Genomic DNA, 12789 nt, shown 5'->3' with positions numbered 1-12789 from the left:
GGAGGAATCCCTCCCTGGGGGTGAGGACCCAATGTCCAGGGAGTGTCCCACAGCCCTTCGGCTGGACCCAACACTCCCCTGGCTGGGACAGGGGGCAGCCAGCCCTGGGGCCATACAGCCCAACTCCAAGAGCAGGTCGAGGCTCTGCTGGTTTTCCATGAGCCCCACCTGGGCACGCTCAGGAGCGGCTGCCCTTTGCTCGCAGCTCTCCCAGGAGCCGAGCCGTGGGACCCACACGTCGGCAGCTCAGCCCTGCCACCACAGCCGCTGTGGAACCTACCTGCCCGCTGGCTGCCCGGCACGCCCACGATGCGGCTGCTGACGGGCTGGGCCCTGACATCCTTGATCTCGATGGTGAAGAGCGTTTTCATGGTGTCCTCGTCCCTGGCGCTGGCCTTGGTGCCGCAGGCAGGAGGCTGGGGCTGGGCCGGGCAGCTGGGCAGAGAGGCAGCGTGCTGGGCGCCAGGCTCCTCTGTGCCGGACGAGCTTCCCTCGGCATTTTCAATGGGCCTCTGGGGGGACGTCAGCCGGCCGCCCTGCGATTGGCCAGCCTGGCTCCTCCCCACAGAGCTGCCCTCCTCTTTAGGGCAGGCTGGGCCCCCAGCCATCGCAGCCTGTGCCTCCGTGGAGGAGGTGTGGTGCTCGGCACGGCTGCTGGCTGGGGGGCCCCCCGAGCCCTCCTTGGCTCCCCGGAGGGCAGCATGGCCCGGTGGCGCCGGGCTGAGTCCGCACCGGGGACCGCTGGGTAAGTCTGCTGTGCGCTGGGCACTGCCCGCCTGGGAACCCCAGGCACCCTGGGGACGCAGGAGCTGCTGCTGCAGGACCCAGGAGCCTTTGCCAGGGCTCTCCCACTTCTGGCTGCAGGACCTGGGACCAGGCTGGGCCAGGGAGTCCGAGGTGAACTTGCGGACGCGCTCCCGCACCGAGTTGGCTCTCTGGAAGGGCTGCTCCCGCGCGGGCTCTGGAAGGGGAGACAGGAGCAGAGTGAGGACTCGAGCCATTCACCCGCCCGTGGGCACAGAGCCTGACTGGCACTGGAGTGCTTTGCCAGGCATCCTCACCCCCAGCTCAGTCAGATTTCAGGAGGACCCCGCCAGCCCATTACCCCAAAAGGGGGAGCGGAGAGGCAGCCTTGCACCAGCTCTCATGCCCCCGGGGCAGGTGCCCCACCTGCAGGGTGGCTGGCGTGCTCTCTGGAGAAGCCAGAGCCGGGGCCCCTTCCCACCGCACCCCTAGAGCGGCAGCAGGCAGTGTCACAGAGAGCTCTCTCGGGGCTCCTGCTGCGGGAAGGATCTGGGGCACAGCACAGGCCAGGGGGCAAGGGGAGGGGGCATTACCAGTGCTGCGGGCCGGGAGCGGGGAGTACGGCGCAGACGGCATGTGGGCGTAGCGGTGGAGATCCTGGCGGGCAGGGGTTCCTGGCACATCATGGGTGGGTGCTGCCAGCCACAGCGTTTGGGAAGGACCAGACCAAGGTAGCATTTTCAGAGATGCAGATAGCACAGCCAAGGAGAGCGACGTTAGAACAGCAGCACCAGGCATCACCTCTGAGCACAGCAACCCGCGGCCCGCCCCATGGCCAGGGAGGCTGAGCCCCCCGCCACAGAGCCCGGCGCAACCCCCAGGGGCCCAGGCCGCCCTGCCCCACGGGTACCCAGCCCTCAGCCAGGGGTGAGTTAATCTGGGCCGGCGCAGGCCCGTGGCCAGCAGAGGGCAGACTGCAGCCCTGCCCCCCAGCTCTGGAGCACAGAGTCCCCAGGCGGGGCAGACTCAGGGACAGGGCCCACGTTCCGCCCGCCTGCCCCCCTCCAAGGGCACTGCCAGGCTGGGGGAACCTGGCCAACTTCCTGCAGAGGTGTCTGAGGAGTGCAAGGTTTGCTGCAGAACCAGCCCCTTTGCACGGGCTGCATTTGTGCCCCCTCTGCCTGGGCCTCCAACGAGCACCCCGCCTCGCCAGCTTGTGGCAGGGCCATGTGCTGAGGGCCAGTCCGGGGCACTGCCCGGGGAAAGCCCACCTGCAGGGGTAGCCGTGAGCGTCTGCCCTGGGAACCTGGCCCCAGGGGTTACACTTGGTCAAACCAGGACCCCTGACCCTCCACGAGCACAGATAACAGTACTGTGCTGCCAGACACCAGCGCCCCCATGCCCTCCACTACGACCAGCCCCGCCACACAGACTGGGCCGGGGGCTAGTCCAGCAGGTGAGCTCCAGGCTCAGCCCAGAGGGAGATGCTGCCAGGGCACAGCCCTGCGGTGAGAGCCGAGGGGAGGGGCTGCCCTGGGGTCTGCGGGAAACGTCCCCCTTTCCAGAGGGGCGATCGCAGCCGCCGCGGTGCGCACTGTGCAGCTCCTGCTCCATTCGCTGCCCTGGCATGGTCATCCCCAGGACCCCCTGCTCTAGGGCAGGGACGCGGGCACCGCAGCACCTGCCTGGCACCACGCAACAGAGCCAGGCTCACACAGTGGGACGCCGAGCCCACCTCTGCCAGCCAAGGAGTCACCCTCTGATGGCTGTTGGGGAGCCTAGGGGCTTGACCCACTTCCACAGGGGGCCTGGTGGTTGTGAGGGGGACCCTCTTGACCATGGAGAGGGGCCTGTCCTCCCCTGACCGGAGTGATGCATGGGGCAGTGCCTGTCCCGGCTCCGGGCAGACCCCAGGGCTGTAGGTCTCCAGGTCTCCTCCCTGCCCCTCCTGCGCACTCCCTCTGCTCCCGCTGCCAGCCTCCACCCGGCCTTGCTCAATGCCTGGGGGCAGCACCTGCCCAGTCAGCGAGGGCGCAGAGATGCTCCCCCCAGGGGGGTACTGGAGAAGGGCTATGCACAATGAACCCTGCTCCGCCTGGGAGAGCAACCCGAGAGCCTGTCCTGCAGGGAACTCCCAACTCATCTCAGCCCCTCCCCGGCCTAGCGGAGACCCTGGCAGATTGAGTCAGGGGAGCAGGGGGGCTGACCAGGGCCAGGGTCTCAGCTATTTCCTCCAGCTCCCCAAGCGGCAGCAGCCCGCAAGGGGGGGAAGCCCCGGAGCTGCCTGGCGCAGCAGGCCTATGGTACGAGTCGAAGTGTGGGGCGGTCCCCCGAGCTGGGAGCCCAGCTCCCCCGCTGAGACGCCTCCAGCCAGCAAAGCGGGGTGGAGGGCCAGGAGAGCACACAGCGGTGCCGAGCCGCCGGCCTTATTGGGCTAAAGAATGTAAAAGGCTGGAGTTTGCTGCACACACGGATTCCCTTTCATGGCCCTGCAGCAGCCCAGCGAGCAGGCAGGGGATGTCAGCAGCACCAGCCCGGCCCCGCTCCCACATCAGCTGGGACCAGGGGCAGCTGATGAGCAGGGTCAGGGAGGGGTCACAGGCCTGGGTCACAGGGGGCACCCCCTCTAGGACCCCCACACAGACATGCACCAGTCTCCCAAGGCACCTCCATGTTTGTGCCCCCTGCCTTCGCTCTCTGCCAGGAGTGGGCTTGATTTTGCCTGGGAAGCTTGTCCTTTCCCAGGGGGGCGGTGGAGGGCGGGGTGCACATCCCCCAGCTTGAGTACAGACCCAGCTGTGCCCGGCCAGGAGCCCAGAGGTTGGTCACAGAAGGCTCAACGTTTTCGAGTGGCCAGACTGGAGCAACGAGGACACAGGCTGGCCAGGAGCCCCAGCAAGGCCACGCTGCCTCCCCCAGAGGGCAGCACTGAGCTGGGAGCCCACAGCACCACCCACTGACCTACCTTGGAGCCTGGCACTGCTGCAAGAAAGCCCACAGCTCCGTCCACCCACGCCATCTACCTAGAGGGTGGCACCACCGCAGGGAGCTCTGAGCCGACTCTGCAGCCAGCCCAGAGGGAAGCAGCATCCCCGAACAAGGCAGTTCGCAGCATGGCCACACTGGAAGGGGCACTGCTGTGGGGAAGCTCGCAGCCCCAAGGGGGAGACTGGCACAGGGGAGCTCCCAGCAATGCTCACACAAGCACCCCCAGCAGAAGTATTGCTGGGTGTCTGCAAAACATCCCCAGAGAGGGGGTGCACAAGTCAACATGGCCAGCAGGGAGCTACTGCAGATAAGCTCGCAGCGTCACTGGAGAGGGGGCACTGCTGCGGAGAAGCTCGCAGCATCACTGGAGAGGGGGCACTGCTGCGGAGAAGCTCGCAGCCTCGGTGCCCCAGCATACAAGGAAGCCCTCACTTGATGCAGGAAGGTCCCTACGCACAGTCCATATACACTAGTGGGCACCATCCACTGGTGCAACTCCCGGCAGGGGCTCCCTGACCACAAGGCCCTGGCCAGGCACAGCTGGGAATGGCGTGGGGGAGGGGATGGCGCTGCGCCTGCGCCTTACCAGCTCGCGTCGTCTTGTTGGCAGAGCTGGCCGGCTTCTCGGGCACTTGGCTTTTGACACAGACGCTGACCTGGGGGAAGGGGGAGGTGGAGGGTTAGCCCCAGCAACGCCTCAATCCGACAGGTGCCAGATGGTGCTGGGTACTGCCTGCCTGGCCCCCCTCCCCTGACTCTGCCCAGCCCCCAGCCAATCCAGCCCTGCCCCCCTCCCCCGGCTCTGCCCACCCCCCTCAATCCCACCACGCAGCCCTCTGCCAATCCAGCCCTGCCCCTCTCCCCCGGCTCTGCCCACCCCCCTCAATCCCAACACAGCCCCCTGATAATCCGGCCCCAGCCCTGCTGCCCTGCAGCCCCCTGCCATGCCACTCTGGGCTGACCTTGCGAGGCGCAGGGGAGTTTTGTGTCGCTGATCAATGGGGACGTGTTAAGACCCAGACTCATTTCGCTCACGTCCTGTTTCAGGCCTGGAAAGCGGGTCCCTGTGGTGAGCAGCCACCTAGCGGCCAGCATTCGCAGGGCCCGGCTCAGCCCTCCACTCCACCCTGTCCCATACAGCCCGTGGGCGCCGGCCAGCAGAGAGGGCAGGCCCAGCCCGTTCCTGGGCACTCCCCTTCAGGCCCCCGGGAGGGGCAGCTGTCCCGTTACCTGGCTGCTCTGGCTCCCGTCGCTGGGCAGCCTCCGGCGAGTCTCCTCCGCTGGGCAGCTGTCGCCCGTGGTTGCAGGTGCCTCTTGCTGCTCTGGCCCGCCCTGGCTGGGCTCCCCACTGCCCCCTGCCTCTGGCTGGCCGAGCCCCTGGCCGTCCCCCTCCTGTGCGCAGGGCTGCTCTGCCCCTGGGCCGGGCTCAGGGCTCTGGGAGCTGCGCTCCGGGGGCTCGGCTCTCTGCTGCGGCTCCAGCTCCGAGGACGAGGAGCAGCGCGGGGGATGCAGCGGGTCCAGGAGCAGCAGGGTCCCCGAGGCCGGGTCTGCAAGAGTAAGAACCAGCTTCTTATGAGGGAAGTTCGCCCCAGAGTCCCCCCCACCCCCTCCCGAGTGAGACCCCCGACTGGGGCAAACCCTCTCCCACCGCTCTCTGCCGCACATCAACTGCCATGTCCCGGCCCTGCAGGGCAAGACCCCTGCTCAGGGCCCAGCAGCAAACGGGGTGCTGCCCCGACCCCACACTGCAGCCTGGGAAAGGGGCGGCTGCCAGGGAGAGAGCAGGCAGCCCCTACAGGCCACGACCCCATTGAGCAGGGCATGGCGGGGTCCCACCCACCCTGCCCCACTGCCCCTGCATGACCAGCGGGGGAAGACGGCTCTGTGCCCTCCCCTCTGGGCCCCCAGGCTCTGCCCCGGTGTGGGCCGGGCCGGACTTTGCCTATGGAAATCAGGCCCCGGGGGCAGGATTTGCATGGACTCACCCTGGGCATCCGGTTTGTGGGGCTCTTCCCTCTGCTCACTGCGTAGCTCCCGGATCTGAGCCCGGATGCGCTCCCGCTCCTCCAGGTCCTCTACCTGTGCCCGGGGGACAAGGGAGTGAGTGCCAGCCCGGCTGCCAGCCCCCCGACAGGGAGCACCCAGCGGCGGGCCCCTGGCCGGCTGTCCCTGCCCACCCCCCAGCACTGGGCGTTTACGTTAACCCTGCTCCCAAGTCGCCCCCCGGTGGGGCCTGGGGCCGGCAGCGGGCAGCCCGCGGGACACCTGAATGGAGGCAGAGATGCGGAGAACCTGGCCGGCCCCGAGCCCAAGGGGGGACATGGGCTTCCCCTGGGGAGGGCTCAGTGCTCCTCACTGCCCGGCCTGCCCCGGGGACTGAGACGTACAGGCCACCCCCTTACACATCTCCTCAGGAGCCTGGAGCAAGCCCTCAGCAGCTTGCCGTGCTCCTCTGGGGGGCGGGTTTGAATCCAGCCCAGGGAGGAAGTGGCTGGAAGTCCCCAGGGTGAGGGAAAAAGGGCTCAGCCCAGCTCCCACCCCCTAAGCCAGCCAGTCAGCCCTTCTCTCGAGGGGGCGGGGAGGGGCGAGAACTGACGAGCTCCAGGAGGCTGAGCTCCCCCCTGCCCCACTCACTACAGAGCCCCCCCCCCGGCCCCACACTTCACCGGCGAGCTCCCCCCCGCCCCACTCACCACAGAGCTCCCCCCCCGGCCCAACGCCTCACCAGCAAGCTCCCCCCCCACCCCACTCATCACAGAGCTCCCTCCGGCCCCACACCTCACCGGTGAGCTCCCCCCTGCCCCACTCACCACAGAGCTCCCCCCACCCCACTCACCACAGAGCTCCCCCCACCCCACTCACCACAGAGCTCCCCCCACCCCACTCACCACAGAGCTCCCCCCACCCCACTCACCACAGAGCTCCCCCCACCCCACTCACCACAGAGCTGCCCCCATCCGAGCTCTCCTTCCCCTTGGAGGCCAGTGGCTCATTTTCCCCTTTCCGGCTGTTGTGGGCTCTCCCTGCCGAGGCTGCAGCTGGAAGGGAGGGAGGGAGGAGCCGGTTAACGAGTAGCTGGCCCGGGGCAGAGCCAGGCTAGGCCTGCGCAAGGAGCCAGGGGACGGGGGTGCCGTACCCTCAATCTCGTTGGCCCGCAGCTTGCGGATGGCGGCCCGGATCAGCTTGCGCTCCTCGTACTCGCCGGCTCCTCGCAGCTGTGGCAGAAAGGGACACAACATGGGCTCTCTCAGCTCCACAGCCACCCCAGGCTCCTGGCACGATGGGGGAGGGAGCGCCCCCAGCGCCAGGTCCAGCCCACCCAGGCTCGGCTACAACCCACTCCCACACGGGCCAGGTGGGTTCAGCAGCCGCCAGAAATCCTGTCTAGGCGTATGATCCGCCTGGCACAGTGCAGGTTCCCTCTGCCACTGCTCCATGCATGGGCGCCAGGGGCAGGAAGGGAGGGAGCACAGAGCAGGGGTTATAGTGGATGGTTGGGAGCCAGGACTCCTGGGTTCTAGTGACAGTTCTGCCACAAACTCCCCATGGTACCTGGGGAAGGCATGTCCCCGCCTTGCCTCAGTTTCCCCACGGCTAGGTGGTCAGGCGCTGCCCTGGGGGAACAGTGCTCCAGACGCTCTCACTGAACGCTGCCTACTGGGGGCAAGGGTGGGAGGTGCAGCACCTGCTGGGGAGGAGCTCACACTCCAGGCAAACTAGCCAGCAGCCTCTTCCTCCCGCCCGCACCCCCACGCCAGTGGGAGACCAAACCGTCTGCATCCTCCCCACCTCCCATCCACCAGGACACTGCAGTCCTAGACTCAGGTCCCCTTGGCGAGACACCCTCCACTGCCCTGCTCCTTCAGCCCTAGCCCCCAAGAGGGAGACCCCAGAACGTGCCAGTCGACAGCCGGCTCTGCCCCCGCGCTGCCATACGCACAGCCCTGCTCGCCAGCCTGGGTTGTGAGAGATCCCAATCTCAACTGCTCCATTGGCACTATGGCAAGTACCCACCCTGCTCCTGGCTCCGGGGGCTCCATGCCCGCCCAGCCCTCTGCGCCTTGCCAGCAGCCTGACGGCACTGCTCAGGCACTGCCTGGCCACAGCTCCCCTAGACGCTGCTCAGACAGGGTAGGTGAAGGGAGCGGAAGGTGATGGGACATGGCAGATGGGGGAAGGCGCTGACGAGACTGGGGGACCCCCAACCAGAGTGTGCGAGCAGTAGCAAGGGTACAGCAATGGACCCGCACCCCGGCCTGTTTTACCAAGGGGAAACTGAGGCACAGAGAGGGTCAAGGACATGGCCTGCCCCAGGTCGCACAGCGAGTAAGGGGCACAGCTGGGAACAGAACCCACGAGTCCTAGCTCCCCATCTTGTGCTTGGCTGCCCTGATCACAAGAAAGGAGAGGGAGCGACGGGAGCCGAGCTGGAAGGCAGCAGGCACCCTGGCTGGCACCAGATCCTCCCCACCCCACACCCAGGGCAGAGCGCAGACTTTCCTCCCGGAACGGAGCCAGAGCGGGGTCATTCCCTCCCCCAGAGGGCAGCCAGCAGCCCACGCCCTGGAGGGCAACTCACCAGAGCCGTCAGCTCCTCCACGTCTGTGATGGAGTCGAGCTTCCCGGAGAGCAGCACCAGGGATTTCTGCTGCTCTTCCTCCAGCCGCTGAGACCTGCAGAGAGACAGTCTGACCAGGGGCACACAGGCTGGGGAACGGGGCTGTCCCCCAGTGCCAGAAATCCGAGTGCACGCTCAGCTTCCTGGTGGTGCGGGCAGGGAGGGGCCAAGACGGCATGATGCCAGGATGGGGGCACTTCCCCTAAGCCGAGCTGTAGCTTCTCCTCTGTGGGGACCAGGGGCACGGAGCAAGCAGGAGCTGCCATCCCAGCCTGCCTCATCCCACACGGGCCCTACGGCAGGAGGACCAGGTATCCAGGAAGCAGCGAGCACCGGCCTGCCTGCCAGGGGCACTGCCATCCCTGCTGGGAGGGGCAAAGACTCTGCTCCATAAACCAGGCCCATTGGGCCGGGGTGGGCAGCTCAGCCCTGCCCACAAGGTGTGGCGGGGCCCACACTCCATGCCCCAGCCCCTGCACTCACCGCAGCCAGTTCTCCTTGTTCTCCTGCCGGCGGCTGCCGCGCTCCGAGCGGAAGCGCTTGGATGCCAGAGCCTCCTCGTCCCGCTCCAGCTCCTGGCGCCGCAGCTCCCGGATGGCCGAGCGGATCTGGCGCCGCTCAGCGAGGTCCAGCGTGGCCTCCAGCTGAGGAGCAGAGCAGAGCAGAGCGGGGAGGTCACCCAGGGACGGCTAGAGCCTGCTATGTATCCAGCCCCCTTCTCCCAAGGGAGCGGCGGTCAGTGCCACCCCTGCTGAGCGCCCCACCCGCCACCCCCCGCCCCCGCTCAGCACAATGGGGCTGTTTGTGCCACTGCGCTAGCTGCACGGGAGCGTCACCGCACACACTGCTGGGCACTGTCCTCTCCTCGCCAGGCAGCGTGTGCCCTTGGCGCACAGCCCTCCGGCCCCAGCACACAAAGCAGAGGGTGCCTATGCAGCGGGGGCACCGGCGTGGCTCTCAGAGGCAGCGTCACACATGCACGTGCCAACAGGGACAGAGAGCAGGGACTGGGCAGGAGGAGGCCAACTGGCCTTTCCCGACACTGCAGCTGGCAGTGCCCGGGCAGGGAGCAGAACACAGAGGCAAGACTTGGGCCCACACTGTCCAGCTTCAGATCATGCCGCGGACTTGCCGCCTTGCCAACGCTTGCCCCGGGGAGGAAGGAAGCTGGCAGCACACTCCAGGGCACGTCCAGGCCAGGCCCCTCTGCAGAGACAAAGATCTGTCCGGGGGGCACAGGGTGGTGGTTGGACGGGAAAGAAAATGGAAGGCCCAAGGGCTGGGTCTGCTTGGGGCAAAGGGAGCCTGCGGAGACGGTAATGGGATGGGGTCGACAGGCACCCGCAATGCACCAATGCAACTCCCCCTGACCACCGCAGCCCCTGCCCCCCCGCCCAATACCCCTTTGTTCCCTTCCCCACCCTCAGAGTTTGCTCTGCTTCTCTGCCTGCAGCGGGGGGCCCTATCCTGGGTGCTGCAGCAGCTGGAGGGAGACGCCGGAGTGGCGAGGGCAGCGTGCCAGGGCGCGGGAGGCCCCGTTTCCGGATGTCGATCTCGCGGCAAGCTCTGATCCCTATGTCCCTTCCTTCGGTTGGGCTCTGGCTGGGAGCGATGTCCAGCTATTGTCCCGTCCCCCCCACACAGACACACGCACTGCCAAGCCACACTGGCCTGCCCAGAGAATGGGGGAGCAGGGGGCACAGTGCAGTGACCAAGCACTGGGCCCAGGTTCCCATCAGCGACTGGGCGCCCCAAGGGAGAGCCCTGGGGAGCAGCTCCCCCTCGCCTGGAGCAAACAGGGCCCCCTGCTCCATGAGCCAGAGGAGCCTGGTCAGACACTGTTTGCAGCCACCGCCCTGTCCTGCCACAAGACGAGCTCCGACGGCATGCCCAGCAGGTAGGCCCGTGGGAGGGGCAGGGAACAGTGCACAGATTCGGGAGTGGTTGGAGCTGGCGCGGGTGGCTGTGGAGAACCTGGGCTCCCAGCGTCCTGGGGGGCAGCGTGCCCAGCTCAGAGACCTCAGCTCCAGCACCCCTCCAAACCCTGGGCAAAACAGGACCTGTTTCCCCCGCACCCCCCGGCAGCACAGCGGCCTCAGCCAGCCCACCACACGGGACACCCTGCTGCCGCTCTGGGGAAGGCTGCTCAGACAGGTCTGCAGAGTGCTGCCATGGGCAGCGCCAGGCATGGAGGACGAAGGGCACCGCCGGCTCCACGTGGGCCCTGGGCCTGGCCGAGGAGCCAAGGGTGGCTCCCTTGCTGTTGCCGCGGCAGCACTCCTGCCTTGCTCTGCACAGGGACTCGTCTCCAGGGACCAGCCAGGGACCCCACGGCTGGGCCAGGTGCAGGAAGCCAGGCCCAGGCCTAGCGGGAGGGGGGAGCCCAGAGACCCCCAGCCCCAAGGGGTGGGGACCCAGGAGACCCCGGGAAGCGAGGGCAGGAGCACAGCCAGCTGGGCCCTGCACAAGCCGGAGCGCCTCTCTGACTGCAGCGTGTCAGGGCTGAAGAAGCCACTGGCTCCAGCCGCTATTTCTCATGGAATTTGTTAAAAATAAACTATTTGACCCAAACCAGCTGCTGTTCGAGATGGAGCCTTTGAGGGGTGGGAGCAGCGGTGCCAGCCCCAGCCTGGGCTCCTGCTTCCGCCTCCCCTGCCCCTGAGCACATGGAGCCAAACAAACCCTGCAGCCCACTGACCAGGCCCAAGGGGAAAGACCCCCAGCGCAGGAGGTGAACCCACATCCCCCCGGGGGTAGGCAGCTCCCATCCCGGCAGCCCCAGCCTTTGTCTGTTTCTTGGGGGACTGGGCTAGGGTGGAATTAACATCGCCAGCCATCTGTAGCCTGGGCCCGTTCCCCATCAGCCAGCTAGGGACACCGCTCCATAAACCCCCCGAGGGGAGACCCCACTCCAGATTCCTGGCCACACGCCGCAACCACTCAACAGAGGGGGAGTCCCACAGGTGCCAGCCAGGAGGCAAGGGCCCCAGGCTTCCCCCAGCCCCCACTTCCCTCCTGGCAGCTCCAGCCCAGGTTCCCACTTCCAGCCTGGACACAGCAGTGGCAGGTTGGGCCCGGATTTCAGCAGCGAGCCGGATCCAGCCCACGTGCGACGCTGGGGGGACGATGGAGCATGGCGTGGGTCAGGTCAGCCACCAGCTCCCCCGTTTCCGCAGCCAGAGCTCACCTTGCCAACATGCAGCGTCATTCCGGGAGGTGCCAGGACAGCACCTGAGGAGGTGCCAGGACAGTTCTCACCCCCAAGAAGCCAGTGCCCTTTGGTGCCTCTGGAAGCCCAGGCACCCACAGGGGGGTAAACACTGCCTGCCCCAGACCCCCTCCCCACCACTAGGGCGCTCAGTGGTGGAGTCCCTAGGGAGCGGCTCTGATGCACCAGGTTAGGGAGCTAGCAGGCACGGGGTGGGGGGACCAGCCAGCAGGGTGGCTCAGAGCTGCACCAGACTCTGCTTCCCAGACGCTGAAGCATCCGGTGGAGCTGCTAGTCCTTGCCTGAATCCCAAACACCTGGCCCAGAACGGCTGCCCAAAGGGCCCGCAGCTATCCAGAGCCCGTAGCCGGGTGGGAGGGCGAGCGCGGGTCACCAGTGCTCTGTGCCATGCTGTGCGGGGGGCGCTGGCCTGCCAGACACCTTGCCCCTGATCCCCAGAGAACAGGAGAGATTCCCCTCCCGGGAGCCCCAGCTCATCCCCTCGGGCTGGTGGAGATGGGGTCAGACAGGAGAGCGGGGGGAGGAAAAGGAGGGATGGAAGGGATACCGAGCAGAGATTAACTGCGGGGGGGAGGGGAGGGGAGATAGCCAGGTACCAGCCACGGGGCCTCTGGTGGGCCCAAGTGGCAGAGTCCTGGGCATCCCTCTCCCCTTCACTCACAGGCTGCCCTGAAGCCCAGGACACGTACGCCAGGGCAGGAGGTGGCATTTTGCTGGCTACAAGGCACCTCCTGGGAGAACGTCTGAGCCCCGGGGATGCACCAGTGGGACCCCACTCTGAGACGAGGCTGCCAGAGACAGCAGGGGGCTGAGTGGCACAGGGCTCACGCTGGACTGCCCGATGCGCTGGAGAGCGCAAGCATGCCAGAGATACCTGCTCCCTTCTGGAGCCACGACCTTAGTCCCGTCTGGCTCTGAGTGGGGACCCCCTCCCCATCAGCACAGGTGTTATCAGCCACGCTGCGGCTGGTTCTCACACCCTGCGGCAACTGGTGCCTCTTCACCACAGCTGGGAACGGCCCCTGGGGCAGGGGGGCTGCCAGCCAGGGTCCAGCTGGCTCTCTTCCACACAGCCCCAGGCAGGGATCTCTCACGGGGGGCTGTAAGCCAGGATCGGGCCCTGCCTCTGGCCCCTGGGGCAGGGAAGCGGCTTCAGACCCCGTGAACCCTGGCAAGGAAAGCGAGTCAGTTCTGGAGAGAGGCGCAGGGA

The 12789-nt window shown here is 67.2% G+C and overlaps 1 protein-coding gene across 1 annotated transcript in view; it reads right to left on the bottom strand.

The window, feature by feature from the left end:
• Window positions 1–11558, bottom strand: part of SMTN (smoothelin) — a 32964-nt gene extending 21406 nt beyond the window's left edge. The window contains exons 1-11 of the mRNA XM_065417953.1: window positions 11538–11558; window positions 9772–9969; window positions 8834–8994; window positions 8312–8405; window positions 6869–6947; window positions 6678–6770; window positions 5718–5822; window positions 4963–5279; window positions 4319–4388; window positions 1338–1439; window positions 281–961 (exon numbers count right to left, since the gene is read on the bottom strand). Coding sequence (XP_065274025.1) covers window positions 281–961; window positions 1338–1439; window positions 4319–4388; window positions 4963–5279; window positions 5718–5822; window positions 6678–6770; window positions 6869–6947; window positions 8312–8405; window positions 8834–8994; window positions 9772–9969; window positions 11538–11558 — 1921 coding nt within the window. The remainder of the gene's footprint in view (window positions 1–280; window positions 962–1337; window positions 1440–4318; window positions 4389–4962; window positions 5280–5717; window positions 5823–6677; window positions 6771–6868; window positions 6948–8311; window positions 8406–8833; window positions 8995–9771; window positions 9970–11537) is intronic.
• Window positions 11559–12789: the final 1231 nt, after the last annotated feature.

The sequence above is a fragment of the Emys orbicularis genome, chromosome 16, assembly GCF_028017835.1.
Source record: "Emys orbicularis isolate rEmyOrb1 chromosome 16, rEmyOrb1.hap1, whole genome shotgun sequence".
NCBI lineage: Eukaryota > Metazoa > Chordata > Testudines > Emydidae > Emys > Emys orbicularis.
Note: the sequence above shows the minus strand (reverse complement) of the source record. Positions and strands in the feature narration are given on the sequence as shown.